Below are 19355 nucleotides of genomic sequence, written 5' to 3' on the forward strand. Positions count from 1 at the left end.
GCCATTAAAATTGATACACCAAGAAGAAATGCAGATGATAAACGGGTATTCATTGGACAAATATATTATACTAGAACTGACATGTGATTACATTTTCAAGCAATTTGGGTGCACAGATCCTAAGAAATCAGTACCCAGAACAACCACCTTTGGCCGTAGTAATGGCCTCAATACGCCTGGGGATTGAGTCAAACAGAGCTTGGATGGCGTGTACAGGTACAGCTGCCCATGCAGCTTCAACACGATACCACAGTTCATCAAGAGTAGTGACTGGGGTATTGTGACGAGCCAGTTGCTCGGCCACCATCGACCAGACGTTTTCAGTTGGTGAGAGATCTGGAGAATGTGCTGGCCAGGGCAGCAGTCAAACATTTTTTGTACCCAGCAAGGCCCGTACAGGACCTGCAACATGCGGTCGTGCATTACCCTGCTGAAATGTAAGGTTTCGCAGGGATCGAATGGAGGGTAGAGCCACGGGTCGTAACAGATCGGAAATGTAACTTCCACTGTTCAAAGTGACAGACTTGTAACCAGTGGCACCCCATAACATCACGCCGGGTGATACGCCGGTATGGCCATGACGAATACACGCTTCCAATGTGCGTTCACCGCGATGTCGCCAAACTCTGCTGCGTCCATCATGATGCTGTAAACAGAACCTGGATTCATCCGAAAAAATGACGTTTTGCCATTCGTGCGCTGAGGTTCGTCGTTGAGTACACCATCGCAAGCGCTCCTGTCTGTGATGCAGCGTCAAGGGTAACAACAGCCATGGTCTCCGAGCTGATAGTCCATGCTGCTGCAAACGACGTCGAACTGTTCGTGCAGATGGTTGTTGTCTTGCAAACGCCCCCATGTGTTGACTCAGGGATCGAGACGTGGCTGCACGATCCGTTATAGCTATGCGGATAAGATGCCTGTCATCTCGACTGCTAGTGATAAGAGGCCGTTGGGATCCAGCACGGCGTTCCGTATTACCTTCCTGAACCCACCGATTCCATAATGTGCTAACAGTCATTGGATCTCGACCAACTCGAGCAGCGATGTCGCGATACGATAAACCGCAATCGCGATAGGCTACAATCCGACCTTTATCAAAATCGGAAACGTGATGGTACGCATTTCTTCTCCTCACACGAGGCATCACAACGACATTTCACCAGGTAACACTGGTCAACTGCTGTTTGTGTATGAGAAATCGGTTGGAAACTTTACTCATGTCCGCACGTTGTAGGTGTCGCCACCGGCGCCAACCTTGTGTGAATGCTCTGAAAAGCTAATCATTTGCATATCACAGCATCTTCTTCGTGTCTGTTAAATTTCGCGTCTGTAGCACGTCATCTTCGTGGTGTAGAAGTTTTAATGGCCAGTAGTGTATTTACAACAAAACTCAGCAGAAAATAAATGGCAAATTTAGTGTTGCGGGAGCATTTAAAAATAAGTTCTGGACATCGTATATACAAAAAATTTTCTCTCCGAATGACTCGGTCATTCTTGACGTTCTCATCACTGAGCTACGTAAGAGGTTCTGCGTATCACTGAATTAATAACGTGAACTCGAAAGTATGCAGAGTTATCGTTAAGATTTCTGTGACAGTCTCCCGAATAAATCTTTTTGCTCGGATGTAATTGTTCCTCTTAATCTCAGCAGTATTTCTATTCTCAAAGATTGTAGCCTTCCTCAGGTGTTCATCTTTTTATATAAGAGTGGATGTTGTTTAGAATTTTCATTGTTTATTTCATTTGTATGACATCGTCTAAGTACGTTAACAGCATCCAATTGACACAGCGAGCTGATATCCCAAAGGGCTGACATGCAGTTGCTCTTCGTCAAAATGTCTTGGCTCAAATTCGTCAAGGGGTTGAACCCATCGTGTTGCATTACACGCCCTAAATTACACTTGTGACACTTTGGTTAAATTGTCTGGCTGATTGCAAGTTCGCGAAATTGTATGGAACTTAAAACGTTAATGTAACATGTAACAGTAGTAATAATACCGGGAGCTAAATTAACGACCCATAAATGATGTAGGCCACACAGTTGCGATTTGGTTAGCATAATGTTTATTCAGAAAGCAAACTAATAGCGAAAGTGGTCGTATTTAGAATTACTCTTACACTAGAGCGCATATCCGTTTGACACAGTTTGATCATTCACAATCTCATCGCGAATTAAAAGTTCAGTACTCCATCTCATTAACCACGCGAAAAGTTAGTTCGCATCAGGCGCACGGCTGCTCACCGCTCAAGACAGTCCTGCGACACCACACAACGCGAAATTTTCAAAATCGTTTCACTTTTTAGCTTACCTAAAGATTGACCGTCCATTTTCGCGTCTCCACCAGCACTGCTCCCCTGCCCGTCCCTGGCCGCGTTTCCCGCGCGCCGAACATCCACGCCAGTTCCCTTTCCATCTGATTGGCTACAGCTTATTCTACATTATTTAACATATTCAAGTAATTACAGCTTCACCGCTTTCACGTTCTGAATAAAGTAACAATAATATCCATTACATAATAAAAGTTAAATTTTTTTACATAAAACCAATAAAATTTCCTTCTTAGCTGTGAATGCCACGGCCAAGAGCCTTGCACACATGTGCTTCCTGATAAACAAATAAAGAACAAAAGTAACTATTATGCACTAAACTTCAACAAATATCTTATTACCTAATGATTCAATAAGGTGTCATGCTGTCATCGTTCAATGTGTTTTGCGTAGAGGAAATGATCTTATGTTTAACTGAAAATAATGACAATTTAAATTTACTATCTGTTAAAGTTAAAGGTGATATTTACAAAGTTTGACAATTTAATGATGCGCTTCTATATGAAATGTCGATCGTTAAGATCGATCATAGCGTTCTGATTTTATACATAACTTGTTAATTTCACTTCAACAGTAAATCCTAAAATATTACCAATGTTAGTTTTATTTGTATCACCAAGAAAATTTATCAAGGATGGTAGATCAAAATTACTGTGGCTTCATTCGGTGAATTACTACAGAATTAAATAGTATCATGTTTCCCTTTATGGCGGATCTTAGGTCCGCCACATTTAACACTGCTACGTATACTGGCCACAAACACCTTTTATGGTGTTTCCATATGACGTGGGCCCTCGTCTGACTCACTCGCACACTACAGCACTTAGGCCTCATTCAGCACCATCTCGTGGTGAATCTGCACTCTTTGTGGAAAATGGTCCCGGACGATAGGGTTCGTTTCACAGTAACTGAAGGCTGACCCTTTCGGCCATATACTTCAATGAGAGCGAAATGCTCGTTAACTCAAAAGAACTACTCTTGTGTGAAGATGGCCCTATACTTCTGCATCTGTCTCGGCCCTGCATGTTTCTGGACATCTATCCACCATCAGTTAGGGCGGTTTCTCGCTCTTCCATTATCCCCTGGGTGCAGCCAAGAACGTCTTAATCTCTTCAGCTCTCATTCGTCTGATAATTGTGCCGCCCACTTCCATGTTATTCTCACTGCAATAATCTTAATTACGTCGTCTGCACCATTGTCCCCTGACGCATTTCTTTGCTTTCCCGTGTTTTCTATTATGTCCCTCTGGCATCGGCTGCCTTCGTCGAAGACAACCTCCCTCCCCCCCCCCCACCCCCAACTGCTCTTGCCGTACTTGAATAATTACCACATTATTATACTCCCATACGGTTTAATTGTTGGTAAATCATAAATCTATGAATTTCAGGTCATTATTACGAATTTCTATTCCTGATTTCTATTCTAAGCGCTGGTTATACATTACTTTATTCTTACTATAATTTGCGTTCCTCCTTTAAAACTTGCAATAAAAAGTTTGTGTTTCTTGACGTTTATCTGCACTACATGCAATCAGCAAATAGATCATCAGAATGATGGTGGTTATTGGGTGTTCGATGAGCACCTATCCATCCTTTTTCCTCAGTCCAGTGGACACCGTATGATACTGTAATTTAACTATCTACCCCTTCGGCACGTAATCATTTTGAGTATGTGCTGTGTGCATAAATTAATATAAATAACGTCGACTGGAAGAGTGGTTGAAGTATCGATTACTCTCTGACCATCACAGGCACTACAGAAAACACGCGATTCTAGCGATATAGAACCACTGAAAACAAACTGGAGTAATGAAATAGACTAAAATATATACACGAGCCAGCAGCTTCGGTTACAGCTTGTGTAGATTCAGTAGTGCCTTCTAAACCACTCTAGGTAATAGCATTCTATCTCCTCCTCCCCACCCTTCTCCACTATTAAAGTCGTTCTGTAACGTTGTCTCTTGGAATGTGTGGTCTTGTATTTAGAAGGAACTAAGCTCTAACTCTCAGTCCAGCCTCCAAGATCAGGTTTCTGTAGTTAACCTACGTCATTTTATGGAGGCCTCCAAAAAGACCGCGGCTGAAAACTATTGCCATAGTTCTCGCAGTCCGTCGCTCCAGACTGGGCGCTGTGGGTTGCGCGGCAGTCTCTAACAATGCACAGAGGCAGTTTTTGCAACACTCAGCTGTGCGGGCGCGGAATTTAGGCAGCGTGGGCGGGCCGCCGAGTGGTGGCCTGCTAGCGGCCAGCGGAAATAGCGCCGTCCCGCTGCCAGGTTGCCGACCTCCCACGGCGTGACGTCACCAAGCGTGGGTGCCACTGGTTTCCCAGGGGTGCGCGCGAACGCAACCTTACTCTCCTGTACGTCTTTAACAAAAAACGCAGTACTTGCACTTTTTATCCATTTCAGTGAGATTATGGTTGGCAGCGTGACAAAAGTAGTTGGAATGTTTTAACCATTCTTGAGACGCATGTGCTCAAAATCAATAGTCTACGTGGCGTCATAGAACTTACGTAAAGACGATTATGGTGATACGTGATATCACAGAAGATTCATGACGAAACAGACGTTTGGCTGTATTAAGTTAAGCATTTAGCGTTATTTATGTTTGTTTAGTTATTAAATTGAAAACAAAAATTTAGAGATTGTCAGAAGTTGTGATGTACGTAAGACACATACCGTGTAAAATATGTGAAGTACGAAACGAAGTAACAGCTTTACACTATCGAAGATTTATCCAATTGCATTACGAAAGAGCTAAGCTTGCGCCCCCCCCCCCCCTCCCTCCAAATTGTTCCATGTGCCACACAACCGTCTCACATAAACGTACATATTTTACACCCATATCGACACACATGTTAGACTCTTACATGTAACAGCTGTGTAATTTCAAGAATGTGAAAGCAGCACACATTATAAGGAACGTAATGGGCAACCGGAAATAAATACTTCGGCATTTGAGCGTTGCCTAATCTGTACAGTCAAGAGTTCAACCGCAGAGATTACCTTTCGGTGCACAGAAGTTAGTAGAAAGAACATATGTATGCGTGCGTTATCTTGTGTCGATACGGTGTCTCGTGATTTCAGCATTTCTTTGGTCAGCGATTTGTGCTGCGTTTATAATGAACATGCGTTATAAAAAAAAGGCGGCTATGGGTAAAACAATATCTAAATAGCAGAGGTTCGAGAAAGACAGTGGTGTCAGTGCTTTGTTTGCAAATTTGTGGAGACCATAGCGAGATTTAATATTTTGTCTTCCGGAAACTGCAGCCATCAGGCTGGCAAGAAAATTTAGTTACATGGCAACGGGCTACTTCTATACCAGTGCGAGCTATTTCGTATTTAAAAAAAAAAAAGCGTTTCAGTGATTATTACAGAAATTGAGAAATACTTGCGGCAGATATTTAGTTCTGTGGAGGTTAATTGAATTTCAGTACGTCATTTGTCGTTTTATGAAACATTTGCAAAAGTGTGTGTGTGTGTGTGTGTGTGTGTGTGTGTGTGTGTGTGTGTGTGTGTGTGTGTGTTTCACAAATTCTGCATTTTATTTTTTCTTTTTTCTTTTTGGTGATATCGATGACCTTCGTTTCAATTTGTAGTAGTTTGTTGAGGAGTTGCAGCTATCTCACTGTCTGTCGTTCAGATATCAGGCTCCTCAATTGTTGTTATTAAGTTACTATACATCAGATTTTGCCCTTGTCCAGTTTTCATTAGCATGTTTCATAAATTTGTAGAGCGCTTCTGTTTTTCTACTTAAACTTGTCTTAATCTTTACAGTCATATCGTCGCAAACTTTTTGCCTAATACTTGACGCTCAGGTTGTCATCTTTAATTATTTTTTAAATGATTACTTGTAGCTATAATTATTAGTCTGCAAATGATGTACAGTCTGATGTAATATTGTTAAGTACACTGTCCTGACCTTGAGGCGGTAATCTATATGACTTCTTTGTCTGTAATCATTATAAATTTCGGCGTACTTACTTCGTAGTAAAGACATTACAGCGCATAAATCACATTAAAGAATCACATAATACACTACATAACGAAACACACATGAACTTCGTTGCCTGTAGTCTGCTAAACAGCGCAAGAGACTACCGCCCAACCCGAGAAGCAAGGTGTTTCTAAGTATGGCTTCCATTTAGAGAAAATTATGCATGCATAAAAGCGCAGGAGCAGTTGCGTTCTTGGATATGCATGCGCAAAGTTGAACAGAAAAAGGCATCGCGAGGACTCACCTTCAGAGATAAGCAGGTACTGGCGCTCTCTCTTGGCAATACTTCCCAAGCAACTTCTACACAGTTAAATTCTGGAAACTGTTCTAGATTAGCCAACGGTTTGCCCTTGAATAACGCAATCATTCACTGGAATATAGAGGTGCTGCAGAAGAGTTCGATATTGAGGGCAACGAGTTTAATAGTTTTTAAACTGCCGGTCTGGCTAAAATAGCTAAGGTTGCAAGTAGTGTGGACTTAACGGCTTTGCATGTAGGCACCTGGCATGTTTAGTATGTTAAGGACCAGACAACAGTTCATTGCTATTCCGAATACACACCTTCCGTCTAGCAGACAGATTGCATATTAAACTTGCTGGTAGATTAAAACTGTGGGCCGGACGGAGATTCGAACTCGGGACTTTTGCCTCTCGGGCCAAGTGCTCAGAGTTTGGAAGGTAGCAGATAAAAGTACTAGCGGAAGTGAAGCTTAGGGCGCATCGTGTGCTATGCTTAGGCAGCTCAGTTAGTACAGCACTTGCCGGCGAATGATACAGGACTAAAGTTAGAATCCAAGGAAGGCAAAGTTTTAATTTGCCAGGAAATTCCATATCAGCGCACACTCCGCTGCAGAGTGCACTATATGCAATCTAGAATGATATTTTGTCACCATTTGCTGTCGCTTATCTTCTTGAAGTACTTGGGATTGCAGTAGACGCTTTCGTGCGCAATGAACTCCATATTATCTATACATTGGGAAATATATGGGAAAATAGCTTCAGATCGGTTTCTGTTGAAACCGGCACAGTGAAGAATTAAAGCACGCCCCGGCGTAGATGGCGTAGATCCAGCAACGACGCTTCGCAGAGGAACTATTGCGCCATTAGACAGCAGTAGTCGCAAGGAACCAGATAGGAAAGATTTGTTTCGGTGGTTGTTAGTCACGCTCCGTTGACTGCGACAAGTTAGTTTTGCGTCATACAAGAGATCGGGCCCTACTTCCCGTCCCTCGTGGACGGCTGTGGGTACATGTTGTTGTTGTTGTTGTTGTTGTTGTGGTTATGGTTTTCAGTCCTGAGACTGGTTTGATGCAGCTCTCCAAGCTACTCTATCCTGTGCAAGCTTCATCATCTCCCAGTACCTACTGCAACCTACATCCTTTTGAATCTGCTTAGTGTATTCATCTCTTGGTCTCCCCCTACGATTTTTACCCTCCGCGCTGCCCTCCAATACTAAATTGGTGATCCCTTGTTGCCTCAGAACATCTCCTACCAACCGATCCCTTCTTCTGGTCAAGTTGTGCCACAAACTTCTCCCCAATCCTATTCAATACTTCCTCATTAGTTATGTGATCTACCCATGTAATTTTCAGCATTCTTCTGTAGCACCACATTTCGAAAGCTTCTATTTTCTTCTTGTCCAAACTATTTACCGTCCGTGTTTCACTTCCATACGTGGCTACACTCCATACGAATACTTTCAGAAATGTCTTCCTGACACTTAAATCTATACTCGATGTTAACAAATTTCTCTTCTTCAGGAACACTTTCCTTGCCATTGCCAGTCTACATTTTATATCGTCTCTACTTCGACCATCATCAGTTATTTTGCTCCCCAAATAGCAAAACTCCTTTACTACTTTAAGTGTCTCATTTCCTAATCTAATTCCCTCAGCATCACCCGACTTAATTCGACTACATTCCATTATCCTCGTTTTGCTTTTGTTGATGTTCATCTTATATCCTCCTTTCAAGACACCATCCATTCCGTTCAACTGCTTTTCAAAGTCCTTTGCTGTCTCTGACAGAATTACAATGCCATCGGCGAACCTCAAAGTTTTAATTTCTTCTCCATGGATTTTAATACCTACTCCGAATTTTTTTTTTCCTTTACTGCTTGCTCAGTATACAGATTTAATAGCATCGGGGAGAGGCTACAACCCTGTCTCACTCCCTTCCCAACCACTGCTTCCCTTTCGACTCTTATTACTGCCATCTGGTTTCTGTACAAATTGTAAATAGCCTTTCGCTCCCTGTATTTTACCCCTGCCACCTTTAGAATTTGAAAGAGAGTATTCCAATCAACGTTGTCAAAAGCATTTCTCTAAGTCTACAAATGCTAGAAACGTAGGTTTGCCTTTGATTAATCTTTTTTTCTAAGATAAGTCGTAAGGTCAGTATTGCCTCACGTGTTCCAGTATTTCTACGGAATCCAAACTGATCTTCCCCGAGGTCGGCTTCTACCAGTTTTTCCTTTCGTCTGTAAAGAATTCGTGTTAGTATTTTGCAGCTGTGGATTATTAAACTGATTGTTCGGTAATTTTCACATCTGTCAACACCTGCTTTCTTTGGGATTGGAATTATTATATTCTTCTTGAAGTGTTGAGGGTATTTCGCCTGTCTCATACATCTTGCTCACCAGATGGTAGAGTTTTGTCACGACTGGCTCTCCCAAGGCCGTCAGTAGTTCTAATGGAATGTTGTCTACTCCGGGGGCCTTGTTTCGACTCAGGTCTTTCAGTGCTCTGTCAAACTCTTCACGCAGTATCGTATCTCCCATTTCATCTTCATCTACATCCTCTTCCATTTCCATAATATTGTCCTCAAGCACATCGCCCTTGTATAGACCCTCTATATACTCCTTCCACCTTTCTGCGTTCCCTTCTGTGCTTAGAACTGGGTTTCCATCTGAGCCCTTGATGTTCATACAAGTGTTTCCATTATCTCCAATGGTCTCTTTAATTTTCCTGTAGGCAGTATCTATCTTACCCCTAGTGAGATAAGCCTCTACATCTTTAAGTTTGCCCTGTAGCCATCCCTGCTTAGCCATTTTGCACTTCCTGTCGATCTCATTTTTGAGACGTTTGTATTCCCTGTGGGTACATACGCCAAGCAAAACTTAAATTTTGCACATCATTATACATACCGAAGAAACTTCCCATCTATGCTATGGCAAAAGGGGAAATCCTGTGGTAAGCTGGAGACTTGTATTTATCCCCGATGCGTGATCGCGTACAGCAATTGGTGGTGCCAGGTTCGCGACCGGCAGAAAGCCTACAAGTAAGCGACATGTTTAAACGTGTGTCGCGTAGTATATACTTCACTGAACCTACAGCGTACGCTACGTGGGAATTGAAGTGCCAGTTAAATTATTTTAACTCACGACCACCCATCTATGTATTTCTGCGCCCGGAAACGTGAGCAGAGAATCAGCCAGAGGTAAAAGTGAGGCGGTGTCTGTTGGCAGGTGAACGACTTCCTGTCCGGCAAGGCGCCACTGAACCTGACAATGCGCCTGGGCGACCACATGATGCTGATCCAGCTGCAGCTGTCGACGGTGACGCCGAGCGGCGGGCGGCGCTCCGGCGCGTCGCCGTCCACGTCGGGGGCGAGCAGCACGTCGCGGGTGGCGGCTCCCGCCGCCAGCACCTCCAGCGCCGCCCCCGCGCCCGCCGCCTCCCGGCACGCCCACTCTCACGCCCCCTCCACTTCCTCCTCCACCGCCGCCGCTAGCAAACCGTCGCCCTCGCCGTCGTCGTCCGCCGCCGCCGCCCCCGAGATCTGCCGGTGCGACAGCTCGTCGTCCGCCTCCGGACCCGCCTCCGCTGCCGCGGCCGCCGCCAGACCCACGCTCGACACCCGAGCCCTTGCCGAGGCGTCGCGCAATCTGACGCAGACGCTCAAGCAGCTGTCCTCAGAGGTAAGTCGCCTGCTGGCCATGTCTGTCTGTAGGCCGTACTTATCACATCGCAGGGGACTGACGCAACTTTGTGATCCTACTTAAAAAATCCGAAGGTCGTTGTCTGGAAAAAATGAAATAATCGTATAGCTTTGTTGGCCGTGAGGCCCCATGCGGGGGAGTTCAGCCGCCGTATTGCAAGTCCTTGCAAAGTTGAAGCCACTTCGGCGACTAGCGAGTCAATGATGATGAAATGCTGGACACACAACACCGTCATCTCGAGGCAGAGAGAAACGGACTCCAGACCACGAGCTGCGGACGTTGTCTGGAGTAAGTCTTAAAGCAGTGAAACACAATTCACAAAATAATTCGAAAATAACCCTTCTAAGATTAATTTCCGAGCCCTGTTAAGTTCGAAACTTACGTCAAGTATCAACATCGTCGTCGGTAGCTGAGTGCGTTTCCGAATCTCGCTACTAGCAGCATGTTTCTTACATTTAAATTACGTTCTTACTAACAAGTAGAAGTGATGTTAAACAAATATTAAGTCATTTTTATACTACATATGTGGTGTTTGTTCCGTTGGACATGTCAAACAGAACACACCTGTATGGTATATCTGTAAGCAGAGTCTGACCGAAAGCATGCTCGGATAGCAGAATTCATTAAGGCGACTGCTGACGTAAAGAGGGAAATCTGGGTTAATGTTCTGGTTCGGCACAAATTTAAACTTTCACCTTTGTAATATTTCTGTGTCCATTTGCGGTTGACGTCGAGACCTCCCTCGAAATACTGAAATCATTTTTAATAAAGTTTTTTAGTTGCTAGTCGTACGAAACCACGTTATCAGACGCGCAAAATGCCGTAGTGTTAAACGAAAAGGTATATTCAACAGTACAGAACAGTTTCTATGCAAAAAGCATTTTATTTTCTACTTGATGCTTCGCATTTTTAGTCCGCAGCTCGTAGTCTTGCGGTAGCGTTCTCGCTTCCCACGCCCGGGTTCCCGGGTTAGAGTCCCGGTGGGTTCAGGGATTTTATCTGCCTAATGATGACTGGGTGTTGTGTGATGTCCTTAGGTTAGTTAGGTTTAAGTAGTTCTAAGTTCTAGGGGACTGATGACCATAGATGTTAAGTCCCATAGTGCTCAGAGCCATTTTTTTTTCTTCGCATTTTGTTGCAAATTTTAATTGTGAATTCTAAGATCTTCGTGTGATTAATAATTAAAAATAAAATGTCACTTAAATTATCGTGATTCTATGTTGACAGCTGACTTAAATATTAGAAAAAGTTGCTGCTAGCTAGATTCCAACCAGCGACTGTGTTTCAGTATTTCCCAGCTATGGACTCGGCTGTCAGTGATCCTATTAATTCGTTAAAATTAAGAAGTCTTCTGATCTTAAGGATACAGGGTACTTTTCCGCCTCGATAGCATGTAAAAATAAACACTTATATCTTTCAGGCACTGTTTATAATGTGTATGTTTCACAGATCTTTTGTTGATATCCGATAATGCAGCACACTTTGTAAACAAATTTGGAAGTATTTTGAATGTTTTTGAACATGCTTAGGGTTATTAAAAATTAGAGAAATTTATGTAATTTAATTTCCAAATGCTTCCTCAAGTTGAGGTACCATTTGATCCAATGTTACACATTTGAAGGAGACCAAATTTTTACCAGATATGCACGACATGATGACCGAGGTACTAGACCTATTTAATTCCACCTATTATGTATATGAGGAGGATACAAAATCACATCTTACATTTTAATTTTTGTAATTTTTCATAATTATGTTACTTTTCTATAATTTAGCTGATTCTGTAACAAAGCTTAGGTCTACGGCATAAGTACGAACTAAAAGTTACAGAAAAAAATTACGGCAATGCTTTATAAACTTTAGGAAGTATTTATATCTGAATTCTGAAAAATGCACCTTGTGGGGAAAATTGCGAATGAAGATTAGAGTCTAATTACACTGTGCCTCAGTACATTCCTGAAACATGGTCTTGGTAATCTTTCCCATATGCAATGTCTGAAACTTTCATTTGTATTCTGAGTGCCCCCATGAAGACATTTACTAAGTAAAACAGGGACACTCTAGTCTCTAGAAATTGGTATTATTTCATTCATAACAGGCTCAGGAAGAGAATACCATCATAAGCATATTTGACCACTTTCTTTTGCTTTTGGTAACCACACCAAGAATCTGCTTCTTTAGGGCAAAGTCCATGAATGGGGTGGTCATCTGTGGACAACTCGTGAAAGTAGGTGACCCATACAGCTTTTCTCATTGGTGTAACATCATTCAGAGGTGCAGTTCGTCTAATAGCCTGTCCATAATAACTCTTAAAGTGATCTATTTCAGTTTCTATCAATCTGCCTCGACCAGACAGATATTTTCCATCAGATAGCAAGTTTCATTTCTTTTCGTAGCTTTCTCAATGTAGCACCCATCCTCTTTTGCACATGTCCAAAACATTCCAGTTTTGTTACCAAGGTATCACCATAAACATTGAACTCGTTAATTTTATTGAAAGCTTGAGAGTCCCCATCGCCTAGGTACTTTCTATATCTAACATTATAAACAGGCACCGACCTCTGAAATATTTTTAGAGCTCCATCACACTCCATACCTCCACTGTAATAATCATAATTCTTAGAACACTGATTGAGCAGCCTTTCTCCGTTTTCTATTGCACGCATTGCATACACGAACTTAAAATTCACATCATATGAATTATGCACAATGTTCCTCGACATTTTCGAGGTAGATTTATTGCAGGATCTACACAGAACAACTAATTTTGACGCTAAACCCTTCCTGCTACTTTATTTCCACTCAGTCTACACCATCAACTGTGTGACTGGATTAAAAAGTTTCTAGCAAACAGAACACAGCATGTCATTCTCAAAGGAGAAAAATGTATAGAAATAATCTAGGGCGTGGTCCCAATGGAGTGTTACAGGGCTATTACTTCTCATATTATGTATAGAAATGTAGTGTATAACGTCAGATGATGATGATGATGATGATGATGATGATGATGATGATGATGATGATGATGATGATGCATCCGTAGAAATAGCAATGCTAGAAAAATATAGCGAAGTGCAGGAATACCCGCAGAAGATAGACGCCTGACGCAGTTTGTGGCAGTTGACCGTCTGCATAAACAATCTATCAAGCATAAATAGACAAAGGCCGGTTGTATGATTACATGACGACAGAAAAATTACTGGAAGCAGTCACATCCCTAAGTATTTTGTGAAGTATGCGTACGGGGCGATGTCAAATGCAACGAGTACTCATTCATAGGAAGAATCCTCAGGAAGTTTAGTCCAACGAACCAAACAGGTAGCTTACAAAGTTCTCATTCGACCAATGCTTTAATATTACTCGTCAGCTTGGGATCCGTACCAGACAGCATTAATAGAAAGAAAGAGAAGATCCCAAACCGAGCAGAAAGTTCGTGAATACGTTAATTTAGTAAGCCCGGAATCGTCATGGACACTCCCACCTGCAGTGGCAGACGCTCAGAGGCATTCTGCAACTTGATGTGGTTTATAAATAAAAATCAGATCAGACATGCCTAGAAGGCTGAACAAATATATTGATGCCTTTGCGAATGTCTTGCTTAAAGACCATGAAAGTAAAATTAGATATATTTGAACTCCCACAGAGGCTTACCAGCTAGCGTTCTTCCTGCGGACCATTCGCGATTGCAACCGGAGAAGGGAAAGTACAGGTGCGTTTACACGTGTACGCCTTCCGCCTAGCCGCCGTGCGACTGCTTGCCTCACGCGCAAGTAGAGGCACTCTTGTAGCTGCGTGCGACTTATGCCATTTACACCTGTGTTCACAGTAGGCTCATCTACTTCAGTGTGGGACAAGCAACAGCCGCAAGGCGCACAGGTGTGAACGCACCTTAACAATGGTACGCAACGTACCCTCCCACACAGCAGGAGTAGACAAGTGCTGACTGCCCCAGTAAATGCATATTTTGTGAATTACGATAGTGAAGTAAGAAAACAGTGCACAAATAGAGATTTAGAGGTGGAAAAACTTGGATATTCACACATGGAACCAATAAATTACGGCACAGTGCCGGCTACCGCCTGATAACCGCTTGAGTGATTCAGAGTATCAGTATGTATGTAGATGTATTGTGTGGTGCATAAGTTCGTAGCGCTTTCGTTTTACAGTTTGGTATTGCGGTAGCTATGGGTTTATTTATCGATTGTAACTTTTTATTTGTAGTGCAGTGTTGCTGTTTTAGTGTCATTTTGAGAAAGTGGAGCTGTGGACGCTAAAAAAATGGTGTGCCAAGTGGAAAAATAGTGTTTCCGAAATGTTCTGTTAGAGTTAAATAGAAAGGTGGCAGCAGCGGAGGTAGCCAGGAACATTTGCATTGTGTATGGGGGGGATAATGCCACTGGACAGAGCATGGCAAGAAAATTGTTTTTCTCGTTTTAGAAAGGATCGATTTGACGTGACTCCACACGTCCAGGAAGTAGTTTGGGATTTGAAGAAGATCCTTTAAATGCATTAATTCACGCGGATCCACGTCAGGGTACTTGAGAACTGACAGAAGTGATATACTATGACCATTTCAGCATCGTGAGACACTTGCACTCAATGGGAAGGTTCAAAAATCGCGTTTATGAGTACCGTACGGTCTAAGCCAAAATCACAAAAATCAGCGGAATGCCGTATGTGCTTCTCGGCTTGCTCGTCGGCAGCTGGCTCGTGAACAACAGACCATTCCTATCTTCTATCGTTACTGGTGGCGAGGAATGGTGTCTTTATGCAAAAACCAGAAAAAGAAATGTCTGAGACCAAATCAACCCCCATATAAAAGACCTGCGCGCATCCATTAGGGATGTTATACATCTGGTGGAATAATAATTGTGGTGTACTACGAACTGTTTTCCCGAAGTGTGACAATCACTGCTGATACTTTGTCAGCTACCGAGACGTCTTGCAGATGCAGTCAAAGAACGGCGACAAGGAAGACTGTGTGAACTGATGCTACCCCACGATTCTGCTACACTGACAAAAAACACTATACAAGAGTTAGGTTGGAAAGTCGTTCCGCACACTCACTGTTCACCTGATCTTGCGTCCTCCGATTTTCATCGTTCCCGCTCTCTATCGAAACAACCTTCAAGGAACTTATTTTCTGGATGAAAGTGCGATCCGAATACGGCTCGACGAGTTCTTCGCTCCAAAACCCGTGATTTCTACAGTCGCGGAATCGAAAAGCGTCCCCAGCGTTGGCAGACTGTTGTAAGATAGTGAAGGACAACATATTATTGGTATCTGAACTATGTTGTTTTCTATCCGTTTATTGAATTTACGAACTTACGCACCATCCCAATAGCTGCCAAAGTTCCTCGGTTGCGTTGAGCGCGTGCTGGCTGCGGCGGGTCACGTGCAGCTGCGGCCGCCGCGGTCCCGCTTTCCAGGGGAGGCGGCCCCGCCTGCGCTCTGGAAAGCCGCACTGCGCTGCTGTACTTATCACCGGGTGAGAAATCGCCCGCCGATAGGCGCCGCTCCCTGCGCGGCGAAAGTGTATTAGGAGGCGCTGGCGCTAGCCCGCTGCTTTCCCTGTCGTTGCGCAGGGGTCGGGCCTCTTACTTCCTTTGCCACCGTCTTACCTCTGTTTCCTTATGTGCAGGCAAAATGAGACGAACCGATAAGTCGCATCTGCAACCGACTTTTGTTCGCCAGGCAACACGCTGTAGCCTACATTATCTTTACTTCGCGAGCCACTCTGCAGTGCCTGACCAAGTGTTCTGAGTACAATACTAGCAATTTTCTCTTCTGTTGCCGACGTTGTAGTGTAGATTCCCTGTAACAGCGTAGGTCAACCATTTCAACGGACGGAGAAATGCCACAGCATACCACCTCAAATAGGACAGTGCCTAGTACACAGCACTGGTGCAAGAAACAACTTTGAGGTTAATGATGTAATTTTATGCCAATGAACACGTACTGCCTGTCACCTTAGTCTCTGATGTCCACGAGCACATAAAGTTGTTTGTAGGGAAAGCGGATGTTCAACTTCTGTTTATAGAGAAAATTTTAGGAAATTGTAGGTCATCTATAGAGGAGGCGCGTTCTTGGGTACTGCTCGAGTGTTTGGGTTCCATAAAAAGTCGGATAAAAGGAAAAATCGAAGGAATTCAGAGGCATGTTGCAAGATTGATTGATTGTAGGTTCCATAGACGGGTATTAGGGAGATGATGCGTGATGGGAATCCCTGGAGAGAATACGGTCTTTCCTTGAAACACTTAGAGAAAAAAATTCGAGAATCGGCATTTGAAGCTGACTGGATAAAAATTCTACTGCTGCAATAACAAATCTCGCGTAAGGGTACAGGGACCTTCTGCGATGATCCATATGGTGGAGTGCGGATGTAGATAGGAGTAAAAAGCAGCAGCATAGTACTCGCCCTGTGTTAATCGAAAATTTCATGACAAACTTCCATCTTCAAAAGATTTCATTCTAATTTCCCCGAGCATTTATATTAGTTTCGTGTGGGATATACCGATCTATAAAGATCCTAGGAACGCATTTCTGCATTCGGTCTATGCCTGCTGTCAGGCGTAATTTAAAATTATCCACATAGGACTAACAGGGGAATACAGAACGTATACATAAAACGGGAGCGAGTTTCTCTCATGGAAGAGCGTCGCAGCGTTACTGAGAAACCTTATCTGGCAGAAGCAAGAAGGTAAATGCCAAGTATGTCGCTAAAGTTTAAAGAACTAGTATTACGTGAGCAGGTAGGAATATTTACAGCTCTCGTAAGGACAGCAAGAACAAGATTCCACTAATTATATTGCGCACAGAGGCGTATAACGAGTGTGTCCTCCCCCGTTCCGTACAGGAATGGTCTGCGAAGAAACTCCACAACAGAATACAATCGAAGTACTCTCTGCCATGCAGTCCAGTGGTGTAGTTTGGCGGCGTTAATCATCATCTAAGAACTACCACCAACCTTTCATCATGTTAGGTCACCTATGTGTTCCGTAAATGGATATTAATTCGCGGTATCTTCAATGGCTACAGGTTTTTGTCAGCTGGATAACTAAATATGCGTAGGTCCGATAGTTCCGTGGTAGCCTTAAGATTACCAGGTTACCTTTCCTGCTTGGAACACAGTGCTTTGAGTTCGGTTTGCGAAACCCACGATTGGCCAGGCGTTGGTGGCAAGAATGTCTTCCGCGACTGGCGTGTTAGTTTCCTTGCGTCGCAGAGTAAGCCTCGTCGGCTTTCTCCTGCCGAGAAAGCGGAGAGCGGGGGCGCGCTGCAGACACTCCACCAAAAAAAGGTCCGCTGGTTTCTAAAGTACGGCCTGTCTCTGCGGCGGATACCATAGCTTCCACCATTCAGTCGACTCAGCTGTTAACGAACCATACAATAATTCTACAGAGAATGCAGTAGGCCTTTGTCTCTTCCGGCATCCCTTATCGGTTCAGCCCGGGAAAACATGAAACAGTTTTTCAGAAAAATCATAACATGACTACCCAGTGAACAATACATTAATTTTTTATCCTGTCCTGTTTTTGCGTCTCATTTTTCTGCAGTTGCAGTTACCCAAGTAACACATTTTGTACAATATACTGCCTTCCGCGACGGTAATCAGTTTTATTTAGACCTTATTTGGACCATAAACGTTTCGTTTTGTTCCAGAGCATCTTCAGTGGTCACTGCAATAATTTGGTTTAGTCACAAATCAGTCTGTCAAGATAGTAAGCAATTCCCGTGTTTTACGTTACTACTATTAAACAGTAGTAAATTAAAATTATTACTGCCGAGTTTTACCTCGTGCTTCTTTGCTAATGTTCTTCCATACGTAGGTGCTCAAATTTTATGACATTTCGCTTCACTGACGCGCGCTTTTCTTGTGCAGATGCACTTGCAACGTTGCAACAAAGTACACAAGGTGGAAGTGTGTCTACCCAACATGAAAGCTAAAAAAGTTTCCAGTGTCAGTGAAGTGCAGTCACTTAAAAACAGAGCACCTGTGTGTGAAATATTATTTAGAACGAAGTAGGAAGCAAAAGATCGTGATCATAATAGCAACTTAAAACGCATGTTGTCTAAATACTTTTTCTACACTCGCAAAAGGCAGTAACTACTATTCGTGATACTCTGGTCGGGTCTGCTGCCGGACCATACAATGATCGTGACCAAATTATCTGAGCAGTCCACCTGGCCACCATCTTCAGGTGAGAACACTGAGACTGAAAGACTGAAAGGCGAGATGTAACAAACCTTAAGATAGCGGCCAGGTGGCTGGCTGAAATATTGTAAAGATTGTGTGATCCGGCTGCAGACATGACAAGAATATTGTCGCTTTAATATACAATACAACGTAGTCACAATAATTTTCATAGTCTTTAAAGCATTCCCCGCCCGAATAAACTAGTACTAAACGCACGTTCATCTCTTAATTTCTGTGACTGTCAGCAGTTGCTTCAGTTATTAAATTGGGCCTGGCAATATAGTACTAACGCGCGTGGAATTAGAAATGTTGCAGGATCGAATCGTTATCAAACCACGGAAGTTTCTTTAGTCTGTTTTCACCTCTGTGATGTATGTGAAGATTCGCCAGAAACACGTGGTTCCGTTTCCACGTTGAACTGTGGGTTTAAGGGTGTAAGTTAGGAACATTTAAGTTGCCGAAGTGGTGTCCAATTGAAAGACTTGAACCAGGCCATTAAGCGACACGAAATTAAATTATATAGTTATTAAACTTGTTCCAAATCCGTCTGATAAGTGAATCAACAATACGCCTATCGTCGTTTTCGTGTAGAACTTCATCATTGGCTGCATTTTCGTCTAAAAAGCTGGCAACATTACACACACAACTTTCTTTTTTCTTAGAGAGAACTGCAGTGTTAAAAGTGGAATATTCGCCGCTCTTTACGTGAAGTGTTAGTATTGTCCAGCTCAAATTGAAACTATGTCAAATAGTCAGTGCCAAACGCAGGAAAACATGAAAAATGTGCGAGTCGACGACACTTCAGTGTGTAAGAAATGAGACAAAAACGCTGACACTAGCGAAACACATGACAAAGAAATAAAGTATTTTGTAGTAGATTGAAAGACTAAATT

At 43.0% G+C, this 19355-nt stretch overlaps 1 protein-coding gene across 1 annotated transcript in view; it reads left to right on the top strand.

The window, feature by feature from the left end:
• LOC126181433 (midnolin-like) overlaps positions 1 to 19355 on the top strand; it is a 233951-nt gene that overhangs the window by 189845 nt on the left and 24751 nt on the right. The window contains exon 4 of the mRNA XM_049924770.1: positions 9792 to 10244. Within this exon, the coding sequence (XP_049780727.1) occupies positions 9792 to 10244 (453 nt within the window). The remainder of the gene's footprint in view (positions 1 to 9791; positions 10245 to 19355) is intronic.

This window comes from Schistocerca cancellata, chromosome 1 (assembly GCF_023864275.1).
Source record: "Schistocerca cancellata isolate TAMUIC-IGC-003103 chromosome 1, iqSchCanc2.1, whole genome shotgun sequence".
In the NCBI taxonomy this organism is placed as follows: domain Eukaryota; kingdom Metazoa; phylum Arthropoda; class Insecta; order Orthoptera; family Acrididae; genus Schistocerca; species Schistocerca cancellata.